This window comes from Equus przewalskii, chromosome 17, assembly GCF_037783145.1.
Source record: "Equus przewalskii isolate Varuska chromosome 17, EquPr2, whole genome shotgun sequence".
Lineage (NCBI taxonomy): Eukaryota > Metazoa > Chordata > Mammalia > Perissodactyla > Equidae > Equus > Equus przewalskii.
The window spans coordinates 60,153,803-60,181,786 of NC_091847.1; the positions used below are offsets into that span (position 1 = coordinate 60,153,803).

The 27,984-nt window shown below is 34.0% G+C and overlaps 1 protein-coding gene across 6 annotated transcripts in view; it reads right to left on the reverse strand.

Annotated features, from left to right (window-relative positions):
- The window catches only part of NCKAP1 (NCK associated protein 1), a 94,585-nt gene that overhangs the window by 41,165 nt on the left and 25,436 nt on the right, over window positions 1-27,984 (reverse strand). For 4 of the 6 annotated variants that reach the window (XR_011528467.1, XR_011528468.1, XM_070580387.1 and 1 more), the window contains 13 exons: window positions 21,209-21,301; window positions 20,951-21,007; window positions 20,058-20,200; window positions 19,884-19,974; window positions 16,889-17,026; window positions 16,058-16,106; window positions 14,401-14,557; window positions 11,558-11,614; window positions 9,634-9,730; window positions 9,160-9,266; window positions 8,296-8,428; window positions 5,617-5,698; window positions 3,924-3,982 (listed from right to left, as the gene is read on the reverse strand). Coding sequence is in view for 4 of the 6 variants with exons in the window: in XM_070580387.1 (XP_070436488.1) it covers window positions 3,924-3,982; window positions 5,617-5,698; window positions 8,296-8,428; window positions 9,160-9,266; window positions 9,634-9,730; window positions 11,558-11,614; window positions 14,401-14,557; window positions 16,058-16,106; window positions 16,889-17,026; window positions 19,884-19,974; window positions 20,058-20,200; window positions 20,951-21,007; window positions 21,209-21,301 (1,263 nt within the window). In the remaining 2 variants the exon portion in view is untranslated. The remainder of the gene's footprint in view (window positions 1-3,923; window positions 3,983-5,616; window positions 5,699-8,295; window positions 8,429-9,159; window positions 9,267-9,633; window positions 9,731-11,557; window positions 11,615-14,400; window positions 14,558-16,057; window positions 16,107-16,888; window positions 17,027-19,883; window positions 19,975-20,057; window positions 20,201-20,950; window positions 21,008-21,208; window positions 21,302-27,984) is intronic. The other 2 variants (XM_070580388.1, XM_070580386.1) reach the window with 1 other exon arrangement.

The window sequence follows — 27,984 nt, forward strand, 5'->3', positions numbered from 1 at the left end:
CAATGTCCAGGTAAAATGTTGCTTTCTCTATAAAGCCACTACCAGCAATTCCAACTTGGGAAAAGGCTTTCTCCCTTCTGAGAATACTGTAAGTAACTGATAATCATACTGTCAGTGGCATCTTTTAACTTAATCTTTTAGATTTTCAACTGATATTTAATTTTTCATATCTTTTATGCCTTGTCTCCATAGCCAAATTTATAAAATCCTCAAAACAGGATCCATACTCTTCTACAGATTATATAATACTGCTCTCAATATTTTGTCTCTTGTAACCTATGGTCTAGAAGTCTGTAGGCTTGGAAACTTCCCTGTTGACCTGCTCTTCATCATCTATGCAAACCTCCTAGATTCTGGACATTGCTTCCCACCTTGCACTTTTGCCCTCTTTTCCTAGCCCAGACTTCTCTCGACTACCTGTATGCCCCATTCTTTCCTTCCTTGGTATGCTTTGTCCTACTGTCACCAGAAAATAAAAGTCTATTATGCAGTAGAAAGGGGCCAAGTGACTGTATGTCCCAATCATGGTTAAGAACAACAGTATGGGTTGAAGTGTCCCCCAAAAAGATATGTTGAAGTCACAGTCCTCAATACCTCAGACTATGACCTTATTTGTAAACAGGGTCTTTACACAGGTAATCAAAGTAAAATGAGGTCCAGTATGACTGGTGTCCTTATAAAAAGGAGAAATTTGGACAGAGACACACACAAGGAAGACTATGTGAAGAGAGACAGGGAGAATGCAATTAGAGTGATTTGTCTATAAGCTAAGAACACCAAAGACTGCCAGCAAATCGCTAGAAGCTGGGGAAAAGGCATGGAACAGATTCTACCTCACAGCCCTCAGAAGGAACCAACTCAGGTGACACCTTGATTTTGGACTTCTAGCCTCCAGAACTGTGAGACAATAAGTTTCTGTTGTTTAAGCCACACAGCTTGTGGTACTTTGTTATGGCAGCCCTAGGAATCTCATTCAAGCAAGAACTGACTTCGTGAAAGTATCTGACAGACAGCAGGTGATATTCTCAAAAATATCTTATAAAAGTAAAAAATCTCACCCAGAGATATATTAGTTCTACATTCTCAATGCTCATGCAAATGCTTTATATTCTGCCATATGACTGAACAAAGCTAAAATTCTCAAATGAATCCTTTGAATGAGTAAGTTTAATAATCCTGGAAGTATTTAGTAAGGGTAAATTTGAAATCCACCTAAATCTCTAAAATTCTCTGAACTCAAATATTGGTTTAGGCACTCCCACAAACTGAGGGCAGGAGACCAAAACAGTCCAGGCAAAAAAACAGCAGGATTGGCAACAGATGTTAGCTCAGAGAGAATCTTCCTCACCAAAGGAAAAAAAAATTGTGGATGGTGGTAGTTCAAGAATTCTTCCCTGATCTCAATCAGCTCTGCAACCTCAGTCAAGTTACTTAAAACTGTGACCTAATTTATAAAATCTTCATCTCTAAAACTATGTTGCTGTAGAACACAGAACAAGAGAGAGAAAAGTGTCTATGTATTTTGAGGTCAGAAGGAAAGAACCTAAGAAAAGCAAAAGCAACTCAGGGAACTAAGAAGACTACCTGAAAAGTATTTGCTGCTTAGGAGTACTTCCTGAGACTGTATTCTTCTAAAGGTCTCTTACATAAACTACATACTGCTTATAGTTCCACTTTTTTTTGCTAAGGAAGATTTGCCCTGAGCTAACATCTGTTGCCAATCTTCCTCTTTTTTTTTATGTGAGCTGCTGCTACAGCATGGCCACTGACCAATGAGTGGTGTGGTTCTGCACCTGGAAACTGAACCCAGATTGCCAAAGCGGAGCATGCCAAACTTTAACTACTAAGCCATCATGGCTGGCTCAGTTTCACTTTTTAATTAAAAAAATTTTTATTTTTTTAAGTTGCAAAACAGTATATAGTATAATCCCATTTACATGTTTGAACCCCTAAAAGAATATAGCCCAGTTATAAAAAGTGAATACTTCTAGGGAATGAGATTGGGAAAAGTGTAAACTTTGACTTTATACTCTGGATACTTTGACTTTTTATAATGAGAACATACTACTATAATTTTAGAATATACCTATTTTTAAAATATGCAGTTATTTAAACACTGGGTGACAGCTTTATCATAATTACTAGAACTATTTAACGGCCAAATTAAATTCTATCATTAAATTTACAGTATATACAAAGATTTTAGGCTTGAATTTTAAAAGCCCTTAAAAACTATTTGTGTGAGAGTTATATATTAAATGAAAACTTTAAAATTCTAATATCATTTATTTCTGCATTTCAGGAAAATGAAGCTTTTGGCACTAGATCAGGGGATGTTAAACTATGGCCTACGAGCTGGCTGCTTGTTTTCATAAATAAAGTTTTACCGGAACACAGTTATGTCCATTTGTTTATGTATTGTCTACAGCTGCTCTCATGCTACAATGGCAGAGATGGGTAGTCATAACAGACTATATGGCCCACAAGCCTAAAATTTATATCAATTGGTTCTAGATTATAAATGTCTTGTCAAAAAAACATTTTGTGCTTTCACTTTAGAATTAAATATTTGAATTAGGATAATCAAGATATTGGGATTTAAATATCTGGATATTTTAAAATTATAATAATGTACTTTATTCAAAAATCCTTTTATATTGGCATAAGTTAGAAATATATTTATCCAAGTTTAACAACTAATACAAAATGTTTCTTCTATATACAACTCAATAGCAAAAAAGCAAAAACTTCGATTAAAAAATGAGCAAAGGATGTGAATAGATATTTTTCCCAAAAAAACATACAGATAGCCAAAAGGTACATGAAAAGGTGCTCAACATTACTCATTATCAGGAAAATGGAATCAAAATCACAATGAGATAATCAACTTACACCTTTTAGAATGGCTATTATCAGAAACATAAGAATAACAAGTGTTGGAGAGGATGTGGAGAAAAGGGAACCCAGTGCACTGCTGGTGGGAATGCAAATGAGTGCAGCCACTATGGAAAACAGTATGGACGTTCCTCAAAAAATTAAAAATAGAAATACCATATAATCCAGTAATTCCAATTCTGGGTATTTATCCAAAGAAAACAAAAACACTAACTCAAAACAATATCTGCACCCCCACGTTCACTGCGGCATTATTTACAACAGCCAAGACATGGAAACAACCTAAGTGTCCATCAAGGGATGAATTGGTAAGAAGCTGTGGTAGATGTATACAATAGAATATTATTCAGCCTTGAAAAATCAAAAGGAAACCCTGTCATTTTCAACAATAAGGATGGATCTTGAAAGCTAATTTATGCTAAGTGAAATAATTCAGACAAAGACAAATAACATAGGATTTCATTTATACATGAATCTGAAAAAAAAAAACAGACACACAAAACCAAACAAACAAAAAACTAAACTCATAAATACAGACAACAAATTGGTGATTGCCAGAGGCAGGAAGCGTTAGTGGGAGGGGAGTAAAATGGGTGAAGGTGGTCAAAAGGTACAAACTTCCAATTGAAGTCCCAGGGATGTAATGTACAGCATGTTGATTATAGTTAATAATACTGTATTTATATTTGAAAGTTGCTAAGAGAATAAATCAAAAGTTGTCATAAGAAAAAATAAAATTTGTAACTGTGTGGTGATGATATTAGCTAGACTTATTCTGGTGATCACTTCACAATACATATGTATATTGAATCATTTTGTTGTATAACTGAAATTAATAATGTTATGTCAATTATAATCTCAAAAAAAATTTACTCTACAAGATAAAGAATACGGTAGTTACACAAAAGAAGTTTTTTCAATAGGTATACAACAATGAATATTTCTTCACATTAAGTAATGTTTTCATGTTTACTAAGGTAGTCAATAACAAACCAGAATGACAATGAAAACTATTAAGTTATTCTTACCTGTAATCTGAACCAATCTAATCTCATTCCTCTGAAATCAAATACTTCCCCATCTTCAACTAGGACGACAGAAAAAAAGATTACAAAGCAAATTAATGTCTTCACAAACCTATAATCACATTTTAAAATTTAAGTGCTAAGACAATCCCACCTCTGGGCATACATACAATAGAAGTGAAAGCAGGGTCTTGAAGAGATATTTGTACACCTATGTTCACAGCACTGTTACTGACAACAGCCAAAAGGGGGAAGCAACTCAAACATCCATCAACAGATGAATGCATAAACAAAATGTAGTGTGTGTACACAATGGTACATTCTTCAGCCTTAAAAAGGAAGGAAATTCTGACACATGCTAGAACATGGATGAACCCTGAGGACACTATGCTAAGTGAGATAAGTCAGTGACAAAAAGGCAAAAACTTATGATTCCACTTATAAGACATATCTAGAGTAGTCAAACTCATAGAACCAGAAAGCAGAATGGTGAATGCCAGGGTCTGGGAGGAAAGGAAAATGGGGAGTTTTTATTTAATAGCTATAGAATTTCAGCTTTGTGAGATGAAAAAGTTCTGGAGATTGGCAGCACAACCATGTGAAAATACTTTTGAGTGTACTGAACTATACACTCAAAAATGGTAAGAGAATAAACTTCATGTTATGTGTATTATACTACAACTTAAAAAAAAATTTAATAGCTAAGACTATTAAAGTAATTAAAGTAAATGGGTAAAATAATTCTCAAATCCTAGAAAGATGGTGATAAAGGAGGCAGTTATGCTAAGAGAAGTGTAAAACATAGACTTCTCTCCTAATTCTCAGTTTGCTTACATGTCAATTTGAAGGAGCTTGAGGAACCCTGTGAATAGAAACTTTGGATAGCACACTGAAGTTCCAGAAAATAACTCTATATAAACAAAACATCACCAGGGAAGTTTATAGTAGTTTCACTACTTCAGCATGATAACCATAAAGATTGATTAAACTAAAATAAATATATTCATTACTCAGAAATTTTCAAGGTTTCTGATAGCTTTTACTTAAAGATTATAAAACTAAAACATCATTATCAATCTATTGAAATGGAGTCTTCAAGTAATGGAGAGGCATTCAAATATAGGACATCAACTTTTGAGACTGACAGACCTGAACTTAAATTCCTATTCTAGTATTAATACCTCTTAGAGCTTGGACAAATCATTTTAAATAACTGAGAGGTTAAGTCTCAAGCCTTAAGTTTCCAAATCTGACAAATAAAAGTAATAATAGCTTTTTAAAAATGATGCAGATAAAAGAGAGTAATTACATAAAGTGCCTGGCACAAATTAAATATTTTACCAATGGTATCCATTATTGTCATATGTAATGCTTGGACCAACTATACCCTTTGTTATGATATGAGATACTCTTTTTTTTTCCCTTCTTTTTTAAATAAAAATGTCCCTTTTCCTCCTGCTGGATACTAAGAAATTTCATGCTATAATTCTTATGATTTTTATAAACATCATCACACATTCACTTTGGAAACTTTTGCTTCAGAGAGACAAAAGTTAAGACAAAAGAGAAGAGATTAAACATGTCCAAAATTAAGATAAATGATTCTATAAAAATGAATTGTTAAATCCTCTTCTTAACAGTCAAATTTGAAAACCTAATTACAAAACATTATGCTTTTATTTAAAAGACTCATTACCTTGTTTTACACTCAGGGAAGTCATAGTGTTGACAAAAGAGGACATGATGATCGACTCATCTTCAGGGCAAACCGAAAGATTCTGGGAAAAAAAAAATAGTAAGGTTAAAAACGCCTAGTTGGGAAACAACTCATAGGTGGTCCATCAACTGCTGAATGGATAAACAAACTGGTATATCCATACTATGGAATATTTTTCAGCAATAAACAGGAGTGAGATGCTGATACACACAATAACATGGATGAATCTCAAAAATATTATGCTAATTGAAGCAAATCGAAAACAAAAGATTACACAGTGTATGCTTCCATTTATACGAATTTTTTTTGCTGAGGAAGAGTCACCCTAAGATAACATCTAGGCCAATCTTCCTCTATTTTGCATATGGGTTGCCACCACAGCATGGCTGACAAGTGGTGTAGGCCCATGCCGAGGATCCAAATCCATGAAGCCTGGGCCACTGAAGCACAGCGCGCCAAATTTAACCACTACGGCATGGGGCCAGCCCCTGAAAATTTTTTTAAAGGGAAAAAAAGTGACAAAAACTAGATGGATGGTTTTGAGGGGTCTAAAGAGGGAATCAACTACAAAGATGCACAGAAAATTTTGAAGTGCTGGAAACGTTCTGTCTTGACTGTGATGGTGGTTACATGAATGTACAGAGTTGCAAAACTTCAAACTGCATACCAAAAATGGGTGATTTTTATTGTACGTAAATTACACCTCAACAAAATTAGGACCAAAAAAATCCCTCTCAAACTGGCCAAAAAAATGAATATTTGAATACATCTGAAGTGGATGTTAAATAATAAATTTTTTAAAACGTAGATGCTTAGCTTACAAACTGCATAATTTTCAAAACATTAAGACCTACACAATAATGTAAATGTACATAATGTCACTATACTGTACACTTAAGAATGATTAAAATGGCAACTTTTATGTTATGTGTATTTTATAAATAAATAAATAAATGTAACCCCTATTACAATGAACTATATTAACAGGTTAATCTTACTTCTAATTTTAAGTCCTAGCAAATGGTTAAAAACACCATGAGTATACTTTACAACAGAAGAGGGAGGTGAAAAGCTCAGGTGTTGGAGTTAAGATGTGAGTCCAAATACTGGCTCTACTACTTATGAACTATGTGATGCTGATCAAATTACATAAGGTCTTTTTTCTTCAACAAATAATGATAACTATACCTAACCTCAGAGTTGTCGTATATTATAAATTATAGTATAGTTTATAGTATAATTATAAATTATAGTATAAATTATACTATCAATAAGTTTGCCAATCATTAATATTAGTATTATTATTGCTGCTACTACTATTACTATAATTTCAGAAAAAATAAGAAATTCTCTCAACGTTGTTAAAATCCAGCTTGTATTTAATAAAATACCAAAAGATATAGAGTGACATAAAATTTTAACATCATAACTTAAGTCTGTAAAATTTATTACTAAATATCCAACTAGCCACAGCAAATGACATGAAACCAGCAGTCTGGTTTACTTTTTAAACTGTGATAGCCCGACAGCCTCTGATTTATCTGGTTATGCAGTAACTCTTTAAATAAAATTACAGCAAAGCAATAACACTCTAGGGATAAAATCAGCCTTTCTATCCCCTTTTTTAATGGACATTCTAGAAAAGAAGCATCTGAGCTCCATCTAGTGGATAAAAGGAGAAATAAACTAGTTTAGGGTAGTCACCTATAAGCTGTGTATAACTCAAGGTAAACAATTACATGAACAATTTTTCTATCCATGTTTGTATTTTTAGGTAGGTTTGAAAGAAATTAGAATTTCAAAGTATGTTGTTTCTCTGGAAAACCAGCAGTTTTAGAGTAGTCTTAATATAAAGAAAATTTGTGCTGTTCTTCCTTTATACTAGTTTTTAGACATCTGTGATTTTATAAAATGAAGCAAATAACATACTATTGTCCTTACACTCAGTTTATTTGGCGTAAAAATAAAATAAATTTACATTAAGATGAAAAAGACTGAATAAAGACATTATGGAAAGTAAAAAAAAATGCTAAGACTAAAACTCCAAAGATGAATATCCAAATTGAAAATAAAATTAAGACATTAAATGAGGACATCTAGATAAATTTTTCTTTTACTGGCCAACCTCTGACACACTTGCAAAAAGATTTATCTTCTATTTTCCTCTAATACTTAATTGTCAATTATAATGTCTCCATCATCTCTTTTTTATCTCCACAGCCTCTGTCCAAGTTCAGGCTCTCCCAGGTTCTCAGCAGCCCACCGCAGTAATTCTGATCTCTGCCTCCACCCTTGGCCTGCAGCAATCCACTGTCCACACTGAGCCCGAGTGATCTTTCTAACTAGTAAAAGTGATTTATGACTAAGGCCCTCTATAATTTGGTTACTGTACCCCCACCCCCAAGACAAAGAATCATTCCCTGCATTGTGTTCACTCTGAGCTTCGTCCACACATAAGCCTAACACCTACCACACGGGACTACAACAAAATGTTTTTTCCCCTCTATAAGATGATCCCCTTGACAAGACATGGCCATAATTTATCTCTGTTTGTATCTCTGCCACTTGGGGCAAGATTATATTTTATAAATGCTTACTGAGCAAACAAATCAGTCACTAGAAAGGAGGGAAGGGAGAAGAACATGAGAGAGTTTTTACCTGCACAAGTTCATTGAGGACAACAGCATCAAAGCCAGACAGGTACTGCACGTAATACCTCTGCATCACAGGCCCATATTTCCTGACATGTGCTCTAAGCTCTTCCATGTAAAATATCAATTCAGCAATGTGCCTTTTTTAAAAATTCAAGAAACATATTTCAAAAAATAAGTCCATTGCTATCAAGGAAAATATGAAATGACTTTGATATTACTACAAGAAGTTTTTCTCTTAGAAAAAGCACTGTCAAATATTTAATGTTGATTACTTTCTTTTAAAATTATTTCATATGAATAAAGAAATCACGGAAAGAAAAAAGAAAGCTAAGACTAAAAAGCTGATAGAGGAAAATCCAAATGAAAATAAAATTAGAACATCTCAAATTCATCATTTAAAAAAATCACAAATGAAATAGGATTAGAAAGAAACAAGATTTCCCTGTATGCTCTTATTTCTCTGCTTCATTTATTTAACTCCTATTGAGGGACTGTGGACTAAAATGAAAGAAAGACATTTCAAATGACACACTCGGTTGCAACTCTACTGTTAGGATTCTTATTTAAATTGTGTGGTATATCATTTTGAAAAGTGAATTCCAATGGAAATATTACTGGGTATACAAGGAAAGAAATAAGAACTTTATGACAACCTAGGGTACTGGAGAGAAAATATTAAAAGCCCTCATTTTAAGCTAAAGTTGACTTTGCATTCTAATTCATATCATCTAATGATAGATTACAAATATTCCTCTATTATGACAAACATGAAAAGCCCAAAAAAAAGCTTTTCAAAATAATTTTACTTCAAAGTCCCCAAATTCCATAGCCCATAAGTCAAAATACATTTTAAATATTGCTAACTTACTTATCTATAAAGTCATCTGCACTCTTCTTTGGCATGTTATCTGCATGACGAAGTAGCCAGATAATTTCATCACGGGCAAAGGATAATGCCATAAAAACAAAAAGTGCCTAATTAAAAAAAAAATAACATTGCTTACTCTCATGCAAAGATTAAGAAAAAGAAAACCTATTCATAATCTTTCTCCAAGTGAAAAGTCATTGGCAAGAAGTGATAACATCAAGTTCAAAAGATAGAAATGAGAGGACAGAAGAGAACTTGGACATATGTATGAAGGAAAACATGCACATAAGAAGCAAGGAAAATGCAGGAAGTGTGATGGACGAGTGTCAAGTCAGCAAAATCACTCTCAGCTAAATATAAAACCCTTTTATATAGTCCCTCACTCCAACTTTAGTAAAACCTCACTCAGAGGTAAGAAACTGTTTTTAAAGTTTAATATGGCACACTTGTAGTTGAAATAATTAAATCAATTACCTTGGGACCTAGCAAGCCAGGTTGATCAGACAGAACAGTAGCCAATTCTTTCAGTGCAGACCTTAAAAACTTGCGTCTTTCTCTGTGCATTGAACCACTATAGGAAAAGATACCATTACAGTTTATCCGTTTCTACTGAAATTACTACTGGCAATTAAAGAACATCATTTCAGGCTCAACTTCCAAAGTTTTCTTAGAAAGCAGAAGCCCTGAGAAGTGTCATCTCTGTGTTTGTCATTTAACAACTTTCCAATCTTACATTTACCCTTGCCTTTGTTGTGCTGCTTTTGTGACTGTGTTTATTCTGTTATTCTCCACCTATCAAAATCCTACCCAAATTTTAAGACCAATCCATCAAGAAGCATTTCTCAACATCCAGATGTCTATTTCTGAATAACTTCTACAATTTTAGTATCATATAGCCTAGCACTTTATAAACCAGACTGCGAAATCCTTGAAAGCAAGCACTGTCCTACTATATAAATTTTTGTCCCCTCCACATAGAAATCACTAAATATAATTTAATAAATATCTGATTATCCATACCCTTGTTTATTAAATATATTCCTATTAAATACACAAAACTGACTAAACAAGAGCTATATTCAATAAACATACTGGGATGAGATCTATTTGGCAGTCTTGTCAAAAACAGAACGATGAGGCAAGGAAAGGATAACCTTAATATTTAAAAATCCCACGTATTTTTAAAATAAAATGGAAATTAAAAAGAACTTAGTCTCACATATTACCACGGGGAAAAAAATTACAGAATGTTCTAAGTATTCCAACTCCTCATACTATGCAAAATATACACTGCTCCAAGAAAGTTTTAAAATTTAATAGGTGCAAAAAATAAATGGCCATACACACATACACAACGCATATGACAAAAAACCAAGTATAAGAAATTTACAAGCAATTACAAGTTCTTACTATTTATAATTATTTTATATAATAAAGGGAATAAAAATGCGTTACTTTTAAAACTTCATAAAAGATAGCTATATACCCACAATAGGGTCTATCTTATGAAGAAGTGATTGATAATCATATGCATTTGTGTAGGTCAGGAAAGGAATTCTAACACATTCCAAAGTATGTTATCTGTATCAGAAAACGATTTTTTAGAAATATAAGCACTTCATTCAAGAGAAAAAAAAATACATGAGAAAATGATACAGCACAGACAGCAAGGAAAAAAGACAATTTAAATTCCCAATATCCATGCTACAGCCTAAACCTAAATTCTAAAACTTCTTGTAGTTTTATATTTTCATCTACGATAACAGCACTTGTGTTCTCTCTGCTTTATAGAAATACCGATGGATCAGATAAGGTTGTCACTGCATTACCTAGGCTCATTGGAGAAAATATTCTACACAAGCATACCATATACATACCAATTAAAATGAAATATCAAATTATAATTATTTCATAAGAAAATTCAAAAGTTCAAAGATCTTAAATACACTAATTTCTAATTTATTTATTAATCAAATATATTTGCTAAAATTTGGGAGAGGTGTGGGATTAACATAATTTATAAAGTAAATCCCATTTGGAAGAGTGTGAAGATATGTCAATTTTCATGAAGTAGTACAAAAATAATCAGAATCTGCAAAGTACTGGCAGGGGAGCACAGTAGCAGTAAGAAACATGAATGCTATCTAAAATAAAACTCCTTTGTATGATACTTCCTTAAGCGTTTTTATCAACACTTCGAAAATATTTAACACTTGTCTGTACTAACTCCAAGATTACTAGATACTGAGATTATATACTTATTTTCATTGATTGAAAGTCCCCTACTTCAATTACCACACCTTGCACATCATTAATTTGCATTTACTTCAACAAATAACACTTTAAGAAAGGAATTCTTCTTGATTAACAGTACTATAGATAAGACAAAACTACTTACGCATGTGACACAGCTGCCTCTTTGCATTCTCTTATGTCATTAATACGCTTATTATAGCTATGCGCAAAAAAAAAAGAAATGGAACCATGTTAATCTTAATTTGATCAATAACAGCAAAAATAAGTCAATCAAATACCAAAAGTCAATTAAAAATGACTTATTATCAACAATAAAAACTGGTTCTCAAACTGGAAATGGATGGAAGAAACTTACCTACATCCTTTCCTACCACTTTAAGTACCCAAATCTTCCTGGAAAAGTATCTCTTACTATATCAAATCCAACAATAAAATTGAACTTCACAAAGCAGATTATTTTATTAAATATATTTCTTTAATCCACAATAGAGACATTAAATTATACTTCCAATGTAACTAACAGCGATTTCCAAAAATCTAAAGTGCTGACAAAGCTATTACTTCTGACTTTTTATGCCATCTCATAAGCATTAATAAGATCGGAAAGGACATTTACTAGTGATTAACACTAGTGACTATTTGGGGATAGGGGTTTTGTGGTGGAGAAAACTGGAGCAAGAAAGCATTTGACTATTTTAAATTATTTTAAGGAATAGAATTATGGGTGATTTTTACCTACCATTTTTTTAAAAAACACTTATTTTTCAAATTAAAAAAACATTTAATGAAAAGAAAGAGAACACCAACATCAAACAATTTAAAGGTGGCATCTAAAAACTAAGTACTAATAACTATGTTAGTTTCATGAATACTAGAGACAAAACCTCAAAATTCCTAAAATGCTAAAGAAATACTATCTTCCTAACAACCTGGCTAAAACCACTTAACCAATAACTTCGACTCCTAAATTAAGGACTCTAAGATTTACGTGTTCTCTGAGCAAACATCCAAAATAGTATACTAATTCTGTAATCACTGACCTTTATAATTAAGGAGCTTTTATACTGATGTTTTGATTTTTAACTACTATGATAATTCATATTTTAAATTCAATTGATCACTCACAATTTAATAAAAAATTAAAACTTCTCAACTTTAAATACAGAGATTTTTGAATGATAAGTTTAGCATTAAAAAAGCATAACAGGGGGTCAGCCCCATGGACTAGTGGTTGAGTTCAGTAACGCTCTGCTTGAGTGGCCCGGGTTAGGTTCCTGGGCACAGACCTATACCACTTGCCAGTGGCCACGCTATGGCAGCGACCCACATACAAAACAGAGGAAGACTGGCACAGATGTTAGCTCAGGTCGAATCTTCTTTAAGCAAAAAGAGAAAGATTAGCAACAGATGTCAGCTCAGGGGGAATCTTCCTCAAAAAAAAAAAAAAGGCATAACAAAAAAAGTTGGTTTCATGGTGCCATTAAACTTACTTGTACCATTCATAAGCTCATGTAATATGCACAGACTACCTGATTCTAAATGTTTACATATATTTAAATACGATTATTCCACAGAGAGGTTGTCAATATGCTAAGACATCATACAAGTTTCATGATTTTCAATCTGAATCAATCAGAAAATGAGAGAGCCCACATGACATAGAATATTTCCAGGTACTCCACCGTCTAAAATGAAAGCCAAATAAGAGATGAAAAGTACCTAAGAGCACTGTTTCTCATGTTATGACTAAGAGACTATCCTCATGAGTATCTCAGAATCACCTTTGGTGAGAGAAATCAGAACAGTGGTCACCTGAGAAAGTGGCTTGGGGGAGGGGGACCAGGGGTGACAGTACTGACCAGAAAGAGGCATAGGAGAAATTTCTGGGGATAATGAAAGTGTTCTATACCTTGATCTAAGTGGTCACCTTGAGTATTCATATACAAAGTCACTGAGCTGTACACCCAAAATTTATGGATTTTTCTGTCTGTAAATTTGCCTCAATAAATTAGTGGGGGGAAGGGTAAACTCCTTTAACCTTTCCAAGATACAGATATAGAAGGTGAGGGGTAATGCCCAGGAACCTAGATTTTAATTCGCAACCCAGGGTAATTCTTATGCACACTAAAATTTGAGGCAGTATACTGGCTTAAATTATTAGTGCAGACACATCTTTGTTTTTTTTAATAACTAAGAGATGCTTTATTTCATCTCAATTTCAGTAGGACATTACTGAATTAGATATGAAATAAATGTAGGTACATTCCATTTCTATCTGAAGCTAACAAGCCCAACATAATTATTCAACACTTTCAGGTACAGGGGATCCCAGGATATTTTGGATGCTCCCAATTTCAAAAGATTTCCTAATTGTTACTAAGTCTGAACCCAACTTGGCTTCTACATACTGGCTACAGAACCTCAGGTGGAAAGAAACACAGGCATTAAAAATTTCAAAGGAAACAAATTTCTGAGAATTATCTGCTTTACAGAGAATGAAGATAAATTAGTCACCTGCAATATCTTCTTATTATAAGGAAAAATGATTTTCTATATACCATTGGTCTGACTTCTCTAATTATTATAATTAATTTAATGAAGTATTTTTGATTGATTCACATACTTTCAGGAACACAGTGTATTCTAAAATAGCACTTCCAAAAATTTCAAAACTCTAAAATGTATGGTGTTTTTAGTAACATTTATGTCTAAAACCATATTACGATTTGCAAAAGAGTACATATCTTCTTTCTCCTGGAATACAAGTTTCAAAAGGGCAGGAACACTAGATTTTTTAATCTGTGAAGTTACCTGTAAAAAACATAATTACTACCACACTAGGATGTAAAACCAACTTGCTGGACCCGTAAGATGGTACTAGCTATGTCTTCTTGCATGATATGACCCTTCTCTAGCCCAAAACTTCAATAGATAATCCACTCACTACTCTCTCCAAAAAAGACAGAATAAGTGAAAATGCCATACCCTCGTATGTTTACAAATAAGTCTTCTGCAGCTTTGTGAATGTGGAAAACTTCATCCCGAAAGAGAGAGAGGCAAGAGCTACTTTGAAGAGCTAGCTTCCAAAGGTTCAGTGCTGTTGCATCAGTATTTAGGATCCCATGGCACAAAATAAAGCCAACTTTAAATAAAAAGAAAAGTAAATACAAATATGAAAGTATTCCAAAGCTATTTCCGTTATAGGGTAGCTTTTCAAAAATACAGAAATATAAACACAATCACTAAATTGAGGCTTTTAAGTGACGTATACATGTAAGATGGCAACAATATTTCTCTTTTTTCAATAATAATTTTCTGTACTCTGCAAAATCAGTTCTTTGAATCCACACTGACAAAAAAGGAAAAAAATATTGCTTCTGGGTTGTGAAGGAAGTCATTTCAATAAGTGAGTAAAAGACATTTTCAGAAATATTTATAAAATATTTTAAGCCAGAGACCAGAAGTTACTAATTAACAGATAACATGATAATCATTACAGCTGTTAAAATAACTGAAAAGTAAAGCTAATCTACTTTTCTAAATTACTAGAAGAAATGAAATACCATCTTGCATTTTCATAGCAACTTAGAGGTTACTAAATAAGTCTTTTCACATATATTCTCACATGATCATCCTGTGGAGTAGATGGAATAAGTGGTATCCTTCTTTTACAGTTGAAGAAATGAAGATTCAACGACTCGCCTAAAGTTATACTAATAAAGTATTAGAGCTAGACTTAGCCTCAAATAATTACTGTTAAAGTCCAAATCCGTTCAATGTATTATGTTGCTATTATATGAATTCAAAAATCTCTTTGACCTTTTGTTATCTAATTTGGAAATTCCACACAAATGTGTAATCCTGAATATGTTTGTTGATGTCCTCCCTGGCCCTCTTTATTTGTGGTAATTCTACTATTTCATTTCCACTGTATTTTATAAAAGTATCAATCCAAACAACACTCAAAAAGAAAAACTGGTCCTTCACGATAGTTTAAGAAACACTATAATAAAAAGTCAACAAATAGTATCTAAAGGTTAATAAATCCAGAAAAAAGAACTACAAGAACTAAAAAACACAAACTGCTCAAAAGTATTCCCCCTGCCAGTGGATCTGGGGGTGGTAGAAGGAATTATATTGTAGCAATTCTCATTCTGTGTCACATCTGTGTGTCCCTGGTGTCTATTTCCTCCATAGTTTGTGAACTTCTTAGGAAGAGAAACTAGTAATTTTATACCCCATGTACCTAACAAACTGCCAAACATATGAGTCATTTATTATACATGCTCAAGTAAATTAAAACCAAAACCTTTAACTGAATAAATGCAATAGTTAAAAAAATCATTAAAAACAAAACAAAAACTTAGTTTTGATGGCTATGTTGAGAGGCAATATAATGCAGACCATAAGCTCTGCAGTTAGCCTGAGCTCTTACTTTGTCTTTGTCACTTACTAGCTGCGTGGACTAAGCTCCAGATCCTCATTTATAAAAAAGACTACCTACCCGGACAGGGTCAAGGAGAGGCCTGAATGAGATACTGCACACAGAAGGCTTGGCACAGAAGTAATACGTGTTACCTGTTACTTTTCTCTAACACTTACAACCTGAGGAGTAATCACAAAACTAACCGATTTTACTTACAAATAATCCATTTTTCCATTGCATCCAAAGAGAGATATTCACAAGGCATCTTAAAAAGAGAAAATATAAATTTGTGGTTTGGAGAAAATCTAAAAAAAAATTCCATATTAAGTCACTCTCCTCTTCCTCCTGAGAATTCTTACTCCTCAATTCTTGGCTCAAATACCACAACAAATTTGAAAAGATGGACAAAAGCTTTATAACCTGTATTTAAACTTGCAGTCCATCAGTTGAGAGCTGTGCCCCTTTCATGTTTACACACCCTGAAACCTCTCTTTAAAAATACTGTTGCCAAATTGTCCTCAATTTGGTAAGCGACAACTTCCAAATTCCCCAAGTCTATTTCAGAGTTTGCAGCATTCCCAAGGATAAACTTTCAGTCAAGATAAAAAAGATTTAGGTACATTGATGCTCACTGTCTCACCCAAATCAGTAATTATGTGTGTGTTCTCCATATGCATAACACCTATGTTCATATACAAAGACTGAAAGGAATATAACAGAATATAATAATTTTCTCTAGTTTGTAAGATTTGAGGTGATTCTTGTTTTCTTCTTTATAATTTTCTGCATCTTCCAAATTTTCTACCATAAGAGAACAAAACAAACTTTAAGAGAAAATACTCATACTACTAACTGTATTAACTTAGCATCAGAATCTAGAAATAAAAAACTAAACAGTATAACTTAACTACTCAACATTTTACAATAAACTTCACTGACAGGTTAATACTAACTGGAAGAAAAACTGCAACAGCACTGCTTAACTGATATTTTTCAAAAAATCAACTTCACTATTTTCATTCAAAAAAGGGAAAAATGGAACCATACAGTGTCAGACTGTGCAGGATTAAGCATTGTGCTGGGTGCACTGATGAGACTCAGTAACTGGGCATTTCTCCATTGGTCAGCTGAAAGATTTCTTCGAGGATACACCATCTGAAGAGAGATTAGTGCATCTGAAAGAGACTAATTAAAATAGGAAAAAAGAAAGTTGAGGAATAAAAATGTTTTTTTCTTTTTTCATTTAAATTCCAGCTAAAACTGTTGTGCACTTCTAACTGAACCATCGTAAAACAACAGAGCCTAACTATAACTGTGCTCCATATAATACATGATGAGGTGAGTCCCAGCTACTCTCCTCTAGATTTTTTATTTTTTTTAATTTCATGAAAGCTACATAGATTCTATATTCCTGGGCAAGAGGTTAGCTCAGGAAATCATGTTACTTTCTTAAAGGTTAACATGTTTAGCAATGTTGGGATCTTTATTTCAAGAGGGGTAGAGCGCCTGGCATCATCCTTTCGTGCACATCATTTTTTACTTTAATAGGTCTCACTGAAAGAAACACATTACGGTTATATGACTAAGTGTTAACAGAGCTCAACACGTTTCAGATCTTTCCAAAGAGTGTCTTATAAAAATAATCCACTGTACTTTATCTTAACAAATTACTTAACGTCTATTTGCCATTTGGTCCGTTAATTATATCTTTATCATCAAGGCATTTAATGTTTTATTTCATCTGCTTCTTGCTTGCTTTGAACCATCTTTTGCTATTCATCCCTGTTTCCTAAAAATTCTGTACAGAGTGATTCTTTAATCTGGCTGCACATAAACTGCCAGGGTAGTTTGTTCAGAACACAGAATCCAGGGCTCCACCTGAACCTTAGTGACCCAGAACCTCTGGGAGTAGAACCCAAGAATCTACATTTTTATTACACTCTACCAAATGATTCTGAATGTTTCAGAAATCCTAGAAAGTACAGTATAGCTTTTCTATCAGAACTCTGAGATATCATGGAACATTGAAAAAACTAAGACTAGGAAATAACTGGACAAATGGACAGTTCTCCTCAAGTAATTATTAATAGTCTTGGATATGCTAATGGCTGTGGAAAACTTAAAAAGATCCAACAGCCTTTAAGGAAATAATCATCACCTAAGTGGGGAAAGGACCAAATTTGAAGTGGCTAAATACAAACAAAGCCATACGTGATCGGCGAAGTCAGAAATGGACCCAGAGAGAGAGAAAGAGAGAAGGAGGGCAGAGAGCTGCAGACGAGGAAGCAGCACGGCCGCAACCTGCAACCCGCAACCCACAACCCGGGAGGCAGGGCCCAGCCAGGGCATGGCCAGTGCGCTGAGAAACCTTGATACTTCCACCCACAATGCTGATGTTCACTTCAAAAATGTCGCCATCCACCAGCCTCTTTCAAAGTAATGACTCAACTAATTCCAAGACATTAAATCCATATATCTGTGGGTATAATACAGTTATGCAAAGACCTAAAATGGAAATGCATCTTCAAAACTGTCATGGGAATAAGAAAACTGAAGGAAAATTCTTGGTGTTAACTGTATATGAAAAGAAGTACAGATTCATACAAAACAGTGTATTATTGAAAAGTCTAATTCTCATTATTCAAAGAGAACAATGGACCAAGATTCTAATATCCTGGGCTTTAGCTCTGGTTTTGCCACTATGCTGCCAAATGGCTTACTTTGTCATGTCACTTCTCCAACACTCTATTTCCTTATCTATAAATAATGAGGATGTACAAGAAACCTATAAATTTCCTTGATGTGCTTAGGAACTATGGTTCTTTAAATTAGCCCTACCACAGAGAAGCCGTAATGGCAAGACTCCTTAGAACCAAAATTATTTCATTAAGAAGTATTTTTTAATATATTATAAAAGACAGACATTCCAAATTATTTCCAGAAAACTCCTATGATTTTTTTTTCTCATTAAGAGGCCATATAATAAGTGCCAGCCCTGGTGGACTAGTGGTTAAGTTCAGCACGTGCCCCTTCAGCAGCCTGGGTTTGGTTCCCAGGCACGCACTTACATCACTCAACTGTCAGTGGCCATGCTGTGGTGGTGGTTCACATAAAAAAAGAGGAAGTTTGGCAGTGGATGTTAGCTCAGGTTGAATCTTCCTCAGCAAAAAAAGAAAAAAATGCTAACAGAGGCTCTATTATAATAATACAGCTAAAATTTATCACGTTATGTAACTAGTTTTATGAAGTAACTCATTTAGTCCTCATAACAGTCATTTGAGGTAGGTGCTATTATTACTACACTTTTTACAGATAAGAAAACTGAGGTCCAGTGAAGTTGGCTAAGTAACTTGCCAGATATTATACAGTTAGTAACTGGCAGAGTTGGGATTGGAACCCAGGCAGTCTGGTATGGTATGAGAGTAAACATTCTAAAATACTAAACTTCACTACCTCTATACTCTACACTGAATCTAGAAACTATAATAAATCAAAATATTCCTGAGTCTCTACACACAATTCAGAATCTAATCAACTAGTTCTCTGGTTCACAATTAGATAAAACCATGCATAGCTATTACTCATATACCATTATAATTTTTTTTCTAAAAGAAGTTTATCACTCAAGTATCCATCCTTAAGCTATCTCATAAACATATTAAAGCCCATCTAAAAACCAGCTCTTTGGGGCCAGCCCAGTGGTGCAGCAGTTGAGTGTGCACATTCCGCTTTGGTGGCCGGGGGTTCGCCGGTTAGGATCCCAGGTGCGGACATGGCACTGCTTGGCAAGCCATGCTGTGGCAGGCATCCCACATATAAAGTAGAGGAAGATAGGCATGGATGTTAGCTCAGGGCCAGTCTTCCTCAGCAAAAAGAGGATTGGCAGATCTTAGCTCAGGGCTAATCTTCCTCAAAAAAAAAAAAAAAGAAGAAGAAGAAGAAGGATCCACAACTGAAAAATGTGCAACTATGTACCAGGGGGCTTTGGGGAGAAAAAGGAAAAAATAAAAATAAAATAAATAAAATAAAACCCAGCTCTTACCTTGCTATGGGGTACAAATTCTTCCATCATCTTCTTTAAAGGGTTTTCATAATCCACAATCATCTGACCAAGGCGTGGATATTCTCGATCACTTAAAATAGACATATCAAATTTCACTGAGCTGTAAACCATCAAATTGAGAATTTCACAGAGATTGTTATAATGCAGGTCTACCTTGCTCCATGGGTCATTTCATGAGCATAGTTGTATAATCCAATGATTGCCTTCCTTTCTTCAATTCGAGACAGTAGTATCATCAGTGTTGTATAGGTTATGATCAAATCTAAGTAGTTCTTTGTTAAATCAAAGTTTACAGTCTAGAAAAAAAATGTCACATTTAATGCCTTCCTATTTCATAAACTTTTAAACACACACACACATCTTCATGGCAGCTATAAAAGCAAATAATTTTATATAGTTACTTGTTTCATCCCCATTTCTGAAATTCTAACTCTTTTCACCAAAAATATGCCTAAAATTTGGGAGTTACAGATAACAATTTTGTGTTTGTGACACAATTTTATGGATGAAAAAGAATTTCTGATTGCCCTATTCAAACTGGTAACAGTTTAAAAGGACAACCAAGAATAACAAATACTAGAGGCCAATCTCACTAAGCAAGAAAAAGGAGTATTAAATAAATAAGTAAATAAAAATAAGTAAATAAAAAGTAAATAAGTAAATAAAAAAGTTCACCATTAAGTCAATAGAGAAGTTTTCAGTTTGCCTTCCTATATCAAGAAACTGTCTTCTTAAGAAAGTTTCTATCAAGTATGCCTTTTATAGAGAATAATATTATCCAGAACTTTTTTTAATTGGGCCTACTAAAATAAAATACTAAAATTAACAACTATTTCCCAATACGTATAAGACATATTCAGTGACGAATAAACAAGTAAAAATAGAGAATGCATTATAACTCCTTACCTTAGAAAACAAGCAAATTAACAATGCTAAAACTTTATATACTAGCCATATAAATTTTCTCTAAAGAAAAGCATTTGGTCCCCTTAGTTCTACTAGAAACAGGTAAGAGAACTGAAAATTTTTCTGAAAATAATACTTACAATATCAAAGAAGACTTGGCAAACATCAATAGTATTCAGCAATTCACAAACATGGTCCTGAAAATAAAAGCTTATTTTAATCTGTAACCTTTACAAATAATATTAAATTCAGAAAACACACACAAATAAAATGTATTTTAAACTTCAGTTCTAGAAGAATTTCAATTTTATTACTTACAAGTGACAAAGTAATTTATAGAGTTAATGAATATCAAATCTACCTCTGAAATACTAAATTTCATATATTAAAATACATACCTTAAATTCCATAACATCTACAAATGTGAAGTAATATAATGCCAGATTTTTCAGAATCTCTGATTTTTCTTTCTGCAGTTGTGCAAGCTGTTGCTGTAAAAACAAAATAAGAGTGCACTGCTCATTGAGAAGAAAAATATTTAATTTTACTACAAACTATCTTCTTTTATGATTGCTATATGGAAGCACAAGCTTTTAGAATAATATTTCTAATGATAAAGGCTTTTTAAAAAACTAAAATATTTGAGACAGCAACTGCTAATAGTGATCAGCAACTGACAGTGTGAGGCTCTAAAATGAATCGAAGCAGATTAGTATCAAACTGCACTACTACTAAGGAAAACTGGAAAATGTTAGGAAAACAATAATTATCAAATGAACTCTTTAAAATAATTAAAAACAACTCATGAGCATGATCACATTACTACAAGTGGGAGAAAAGAAAGCGAAAAATGTTGTAACTTACACTACAAAAACAATATGCTTTATAAATTTGGAACTTACCAAAAAGAACATCCAGGCAAAGCCACGTTACGCATGCAAAATAAAATGTAGATACAAACATAAAATACAGTAACGGTTCCCTGACCAGATCCACAAAACACAATACAGTAAACAAAAGCAAAAACCACAACAACAAAAAAGAAATGAGAAAGAAGCAAAACTGGAGTTAAGATAGTGGTAAATGCATGAAAGAGGGAAATGTGAATACAAAAGACAAATGTTATTTCAATCAACTGTATTAAATTTATAAAAGCCCTACGTTTTTTAAAACTATTAATATGATTTCTGAAAGAATCCAGCCATATTTAATGTCCTATATGATTAGACTGCCAGAATTACAATAAACCACCTAGAACTTTGATACTTTGAGTGTAGTCTGTAGAACAGTAACTTCCACATCATTTAGGAGCTTGTTAGAAAAGCAGAGTGCAGGCCCACCTCGGACCTAGCGAACTAGAAGCTGCCTGTTTTTGATTTTGTTGTTGTTATTGTTGAGGAAGATTAGTCCTGAGCTAACATCTGTGCCAATCTTCCTCTATTTTATACGTGGTCCGCTGCCACAGAGTGGCTGATGAGCGATGTAGGTCCACGCCAGGGATCTGAACCTGGGAACCTGGGCTGCCAAAGCAGAGGGCACTGAACTTAACCACTACGCCATGGGGCTGGCCCCCAGAATCTGCCTTTCAACGAGATATCCAGGTGACCTGAATGCACATTAAATGCCTGAGAATCACTTATCTAGAACCTAAGTAAACCAGAAAATATGGGTAAGTGATTTGAAATATCAAACCTGCTACCAAAGCCCACACAATTTGAGGCCCTCATATGGTTATTACCTACACAGAAGGGTTGGGTAAGAGGTGCTATACTTAATTGTGTTGAACCATTTACGATAAGCCAGAAAATTTACAGCAGTAAGCGTAACATCAAGAGAAGATTAAAAAAAACTACAAAAAGACTATCTAAAACAGCAAACACAGCAGTCTGGTAGACCCAACTATTATAGGGTAAAATACCCTAAATATTGCAGTCCCTGAAGACATTTAAAGAAGTAACTATGTCTGGAAAACGTGTAAATGAAGTACCTCATCACTTCCCCTAAATGCCATAGAAATTAAGGTATATACTTTCAGTGATGAGTAACTGCTCTTAGCTTTAATTATGAGAGTAGTTGACTTTATTTTCACAATATATCTGTTTCAAAACAATTCTATGTTCATATGCACATTTTAAAATCATTATTGTAACTCAACATCAAGCAGATACTTATCTAAAAATGATTCTACTTCCTCAGATTACACAACCTTTACCTTGTTCAACATGAAACATTTATGCTTGATGTCTTAGTCCTTTTCCCTGCTTTTCAGTACTTTAAATTTGAGTTTTGAAATATAACAGGTAAAAGCAGACTCATAATCATGAGTTAAGAGGCATAATTTGGTTGCTACTGGGCTTAACTATTTTTCCCTTCAATTTCAGTGTCCTAGTTTGGACAAAAAAATGACACAGTCACCATCATGCTGTGGGCCTGAATGATCTTTTATACAAAAAATCTAATTAAGAACCTAATACCCAAAGAACTTAAAAGAATCTTCCCACAGTTATATAATGACATAATGACAGGCCAGGATTGGAAATTTCATTTCCTTACCCCTAATAAAGTTTTTTTTCTACCATCTATGTGCCCACCATCTTTTTTTTTTTTTTTAAAGATTTTTTATTTTTTCCTTTTTCTCCCCAAAGCCCCCCAGTACATAGTTGTATATTTCTCATTGTGGGTTCTTCTAGTTGTGGTATGTGGGACGCAGCGCTGCCTCAGCGTGGTTTGATGAGCAGTGCCATGTCCGCACCCAGGATTCGAACCAACGAAACACTGGGCCGCCTGCAGCGGAGCGTGTGAACTTAACCACTCGGCCACGGGGCCAGCCCCCCACCATCTCTCTTTTTAATAATAAAATCTCATTATGGTCTACAGTTCTCATTCAACTTTATTTCCCCCCAAATCATATGTAACTAGCCTCTACAGTGCCTAAAAAAATTTATTGAACTAATGGATGCCTGAATTCAAAAGAATTAGTCAAGTTTTCAAAGCCCTAAACAATTTGGCCCTAATTGACCTTCCCAATCTAAATTTCCCCTACACCCATTCACACACTATACGCAATATCCAAAACTATTTCCTTTTTCCATACACATCGCATGTTTTCTCTACTGAGACGTCCAAATCCCAGCACTCATTATATGTCCAAATCCGCTACCCCTAAACTACTCAGTACAAATGTTAACCTCATTTTCAAGAAACCATCCCTGATTGAACTTCTTCCCTGAATGCAAATAACATCTCCTTCCTTTAAATGTGTACAATTTCTAATAGCATCACTTTCTACTTTCTATCATAGTTATCTCCAACACCATAAGACAATGTACCAAACTCAATTTTTTAATCTCCACAGCCCATATCGTACAGCTGTGCACAAAAAGACGTTTCCAATATAAACATCTATCAGATGAGTGATTGATTATGACAAATTTAAAAGATCTGTACATGTTAGCGTGAGACAACAAGTTTTGGTAGGTGATGCTAGAAAACCTACCTACCTTTTACTGTGCAATCACGGCTAAACAGGCAACTTCTCAGAGCCTAATAGCCTCATCATCAAAATGGGAGCTATTGTGGACGGTTAGCCAAAATAAACACATGAAAAAATCTAACAGTGCCTAGAATCTAGAAGCTACTCACTAAACAGATAAATAACAGGAGGCTCACAGACCACTCATTCAAAATAAGCAAAAATAAAGCTATTTTAAATAATCTCAACACTACTCATAGTACTTCTAATGAGAGCTGATACTAACTAAGCATGCATCTTTGCCAGGCATTGTTCCAAACATTCTACAAGTATTTCACACAATCCTCCCAACATCTCTTTGGGATAGTTACAATTATGTTCCCTATTTAACGAAAATAAATTCTATAAAGCTCTGCATTGAAGAGTTCAACTATAACAACAAAGAACAAACGGTCTACAATTCTCTGGCTTCAACTGCAAAAAAAAATGCTATATTTTAGTTCTTAAAGTGAAGGAGAGTAAATACTCCCCAAAAGTATTTAACTTTAGGTTCAACATCAAGAACAAGGTTTTCTTAATTAATTCATCATCTCATTGTTTTATAGCCAACAAAAAGCAAGAAATGGTTTAAGAACATAGACGAATAATAAATTGTTTGATGTTACAGAAAACAACATTAAAGAAGTACAATTCTGAGAAGAATTGATTCTATTTACTAACACTGTAAAAGTATATCATGGATACATAGGTTAACTATATTAGCAAAATACTTGTACAATGCTTTCATTAAAATTTCTAACTATGGATTATTATTCTTAACATTCAAGTAAAATGTGTAAAAACTGAAAATAAACAAAATAAACAGCCACGCAGACAGCAAAATATCTTCACACTGAAAAATCCTGATAATTAATCTTTGTACAATTAAGCATTTCCATACAAAAATAAGTAATCAAAAATTGATTGAAATTTAGTATCTATTAGTTTTCATTCTTTATTAAAAAAGTAGTGGCAAATTACAATAAAGAACCAATGACTAAGGGAGCTAACTCACTGATTTTCAACACAAAGGAAGGTGGCTTCGGTTCTTTATTCACCCATTTCAATTACTTTCTTTTATCATCGAAACTGCTTATGCATAATAAATTTTTTCTTGATCTAAATTATGCTAGTATTTTGTTCCTCTTAAAAAACAACCAGGTATTCAAGTTTGGTTTCAGGGAAAAGTTTGTTCAATTTCTTAGTATGATACTCAAAACCAGGCCTTTTAAAGTAAGAGTCCTGAGAGGCTATTTGCGTAAACCTCTTTTACAGAACTATCCAGCTACCACCCTAGTCATCAACTGTCATCTGGACTACTACAGTGGCCTCTAACTGGTCTCTGTACTTTTGCTCTTGCCTCTTCAGTCTTTTCCACATAGTAGCAGGAGAGAGGGCATTTTAAGGCAACACACTACCCCGGAAAGATGATTCCAATGATGGTTATGCAACATGTTAACACTGGGTAAAGAGGATACAGGAATTCTCTGTACTACTCTTTCAAATTTTCTTTTCACTCTAATATTATTTCAAAATACAAGGTTTTTAAAAGATTTCAACAGTTTCCTATCACACTTAGAATAAAAAACAAAGTCCTTACCAGCACTTCGGAGTAAAATCTAAACAGGATCCCTACCTATGTCTAAAACCTCATCTCCTTTTGTGCTCCTCCAGCCTCACGCAGTAGTTGTCATGCTGTTCTTCCTGAGTGCTCATCAAATGCATCAAGCTCAGCCCCACCTCAGAGCCTTTGCACTTGCTCCTTCTCGTGACAGGGATGCTCTCCTCCACTTCACAGAGCTCACTCCCTCACTTCACTTCTCTTCAGAAGTCACTGTTGAGCACTCTTATCTAAATTAGTCTCCTCACCTTCTTACTCTCTAACTCCTTAGCCTGGTTTCTATTTCTTCCTACTACTTATCTCCAAATGAAAGTATGTATTTATTCACTTTAGTTGTTTGTTGTCTAACATCCCAATTTGAATTTAAATTCCATGGGGGCAAGGACGTTTGTATTATTTCCTGCTGTACCACCAGCATCTAGAATACTGGCACACAGGAGATGCACTACAAATGAATAAATAAATAAATGATCCTCAAGTTTCTCAACATAAAAAGTCACAGTCAATTTTTAAATTGCACTGCTGATTATAAATGAATGCAATACCAGTTATCAATTCATGTCTCAAATGAGTTTACATATCCTAATACAAACAGAGTGGTGATTTAATCCCTTGAATAAATCTCCAAAGTTGGGCAAAATATGTTTTGTCCTTCCTGGATAGGAAAGCATAAAAGAAAGACGTGAAATACATCTAAAGAGAATGACATACTCCTATTGAATATAAGCGAATCTCCAAAGATTACCTAAAAGTCCAAATCAACATAGAGATTAGTCATTTTTAAAAAGGTTCATAGGACTTGGTAGGACTTTCCTTTTATCATATACAAAATATTGACTTCCACTGGCAGTCAATATTTCAGAAATGCTTTTTTTTCCGAGCAAAGAATCATAAAAAAAACTTCAGGGAAAGTTAACCTAACACTTGCCTAGTAAATAAGCGTTACCAAGTGTTTGAGATTTGTTACTAAATTTAATCCTCATAACTATTTTTCAAGGCACACTTTTTTATTGTGGTAAAATACATAACATAAAATCCACCATTTTAGCCATTTTTAAGTGTGCAGTTCATACCTAAAAATACATTTGCATTCTTCTGCAACCATCACCTCCACCTATCTCCAGAACTTTTTTCATCTTCCCAATCAAGGTATCTTTTTATAATCATTTTCCAAATAGAGAAACAGACTAGAAGAGGGTAATCTGCCAATCCAGCTCAATCAGATTTCAAAGCTCCAAACACCTCTTCATACACTTTAACATGCTAGGTACCATACAATGACACAAAAGAAGTATGGGGATAACCAACGCTAAAACTGTTTTCTTTTCAGAAAATACTTGTATTTAATTGTAGCCTCATCAATCTCACAGACTGAAGCTTTTAAGAACCTCTAATTCATTCTCTTCATTTTATAGGTTAAAGGGATCTTTTCAAGTTTACGTTGCTAGTCATCTGTTTAATCCTAAAAAGCAAAGAATGGAAAAGTTTTCTATTTTAAAAGAACAGAAAGGCAGAAAAACTAAAGGCTGCCTCCCTGCCTCTTTGCAATAGGATTTTATTGTTCTTCCCAATAGGGGTTGTAGTCTATTTTCCCACCCTGACAATCTCAGCTGAGCTTGTGACTTGCTTTGACCAACAGAGGGCAGCAGAAATGATACTCTTAAGAGGCTTTATTAGCTTCAGACTTTGCTTTTTTTGGAACACTGGCCTAAAGCTCCAGGTGTGAAGAAGCCTGATATATCATATAACGTGGAAAGTGAGGCTCAGCATCCTATCCCAGTTGAGCCCATCGCCCAGACGACCCACCAGCTGAATGCCACAGTGACCTAAGGCTGGTGAGTCCAGCAGAGGAACTGCCCAGTCAACCCACAGAATGATAAGAAATAAGTTGCTGTTGTTTTAAGCACATTAAGTTTTGCGGCAGTCTGTTATGCAGCACTAGGTAACTGAAACCAAGATTAATATAAAGTTCAGTAATACAAATGAAAACAATCTCTATTTTGCCACCAGAGCACATTAACTTTCATCAGAACAATCTTGAA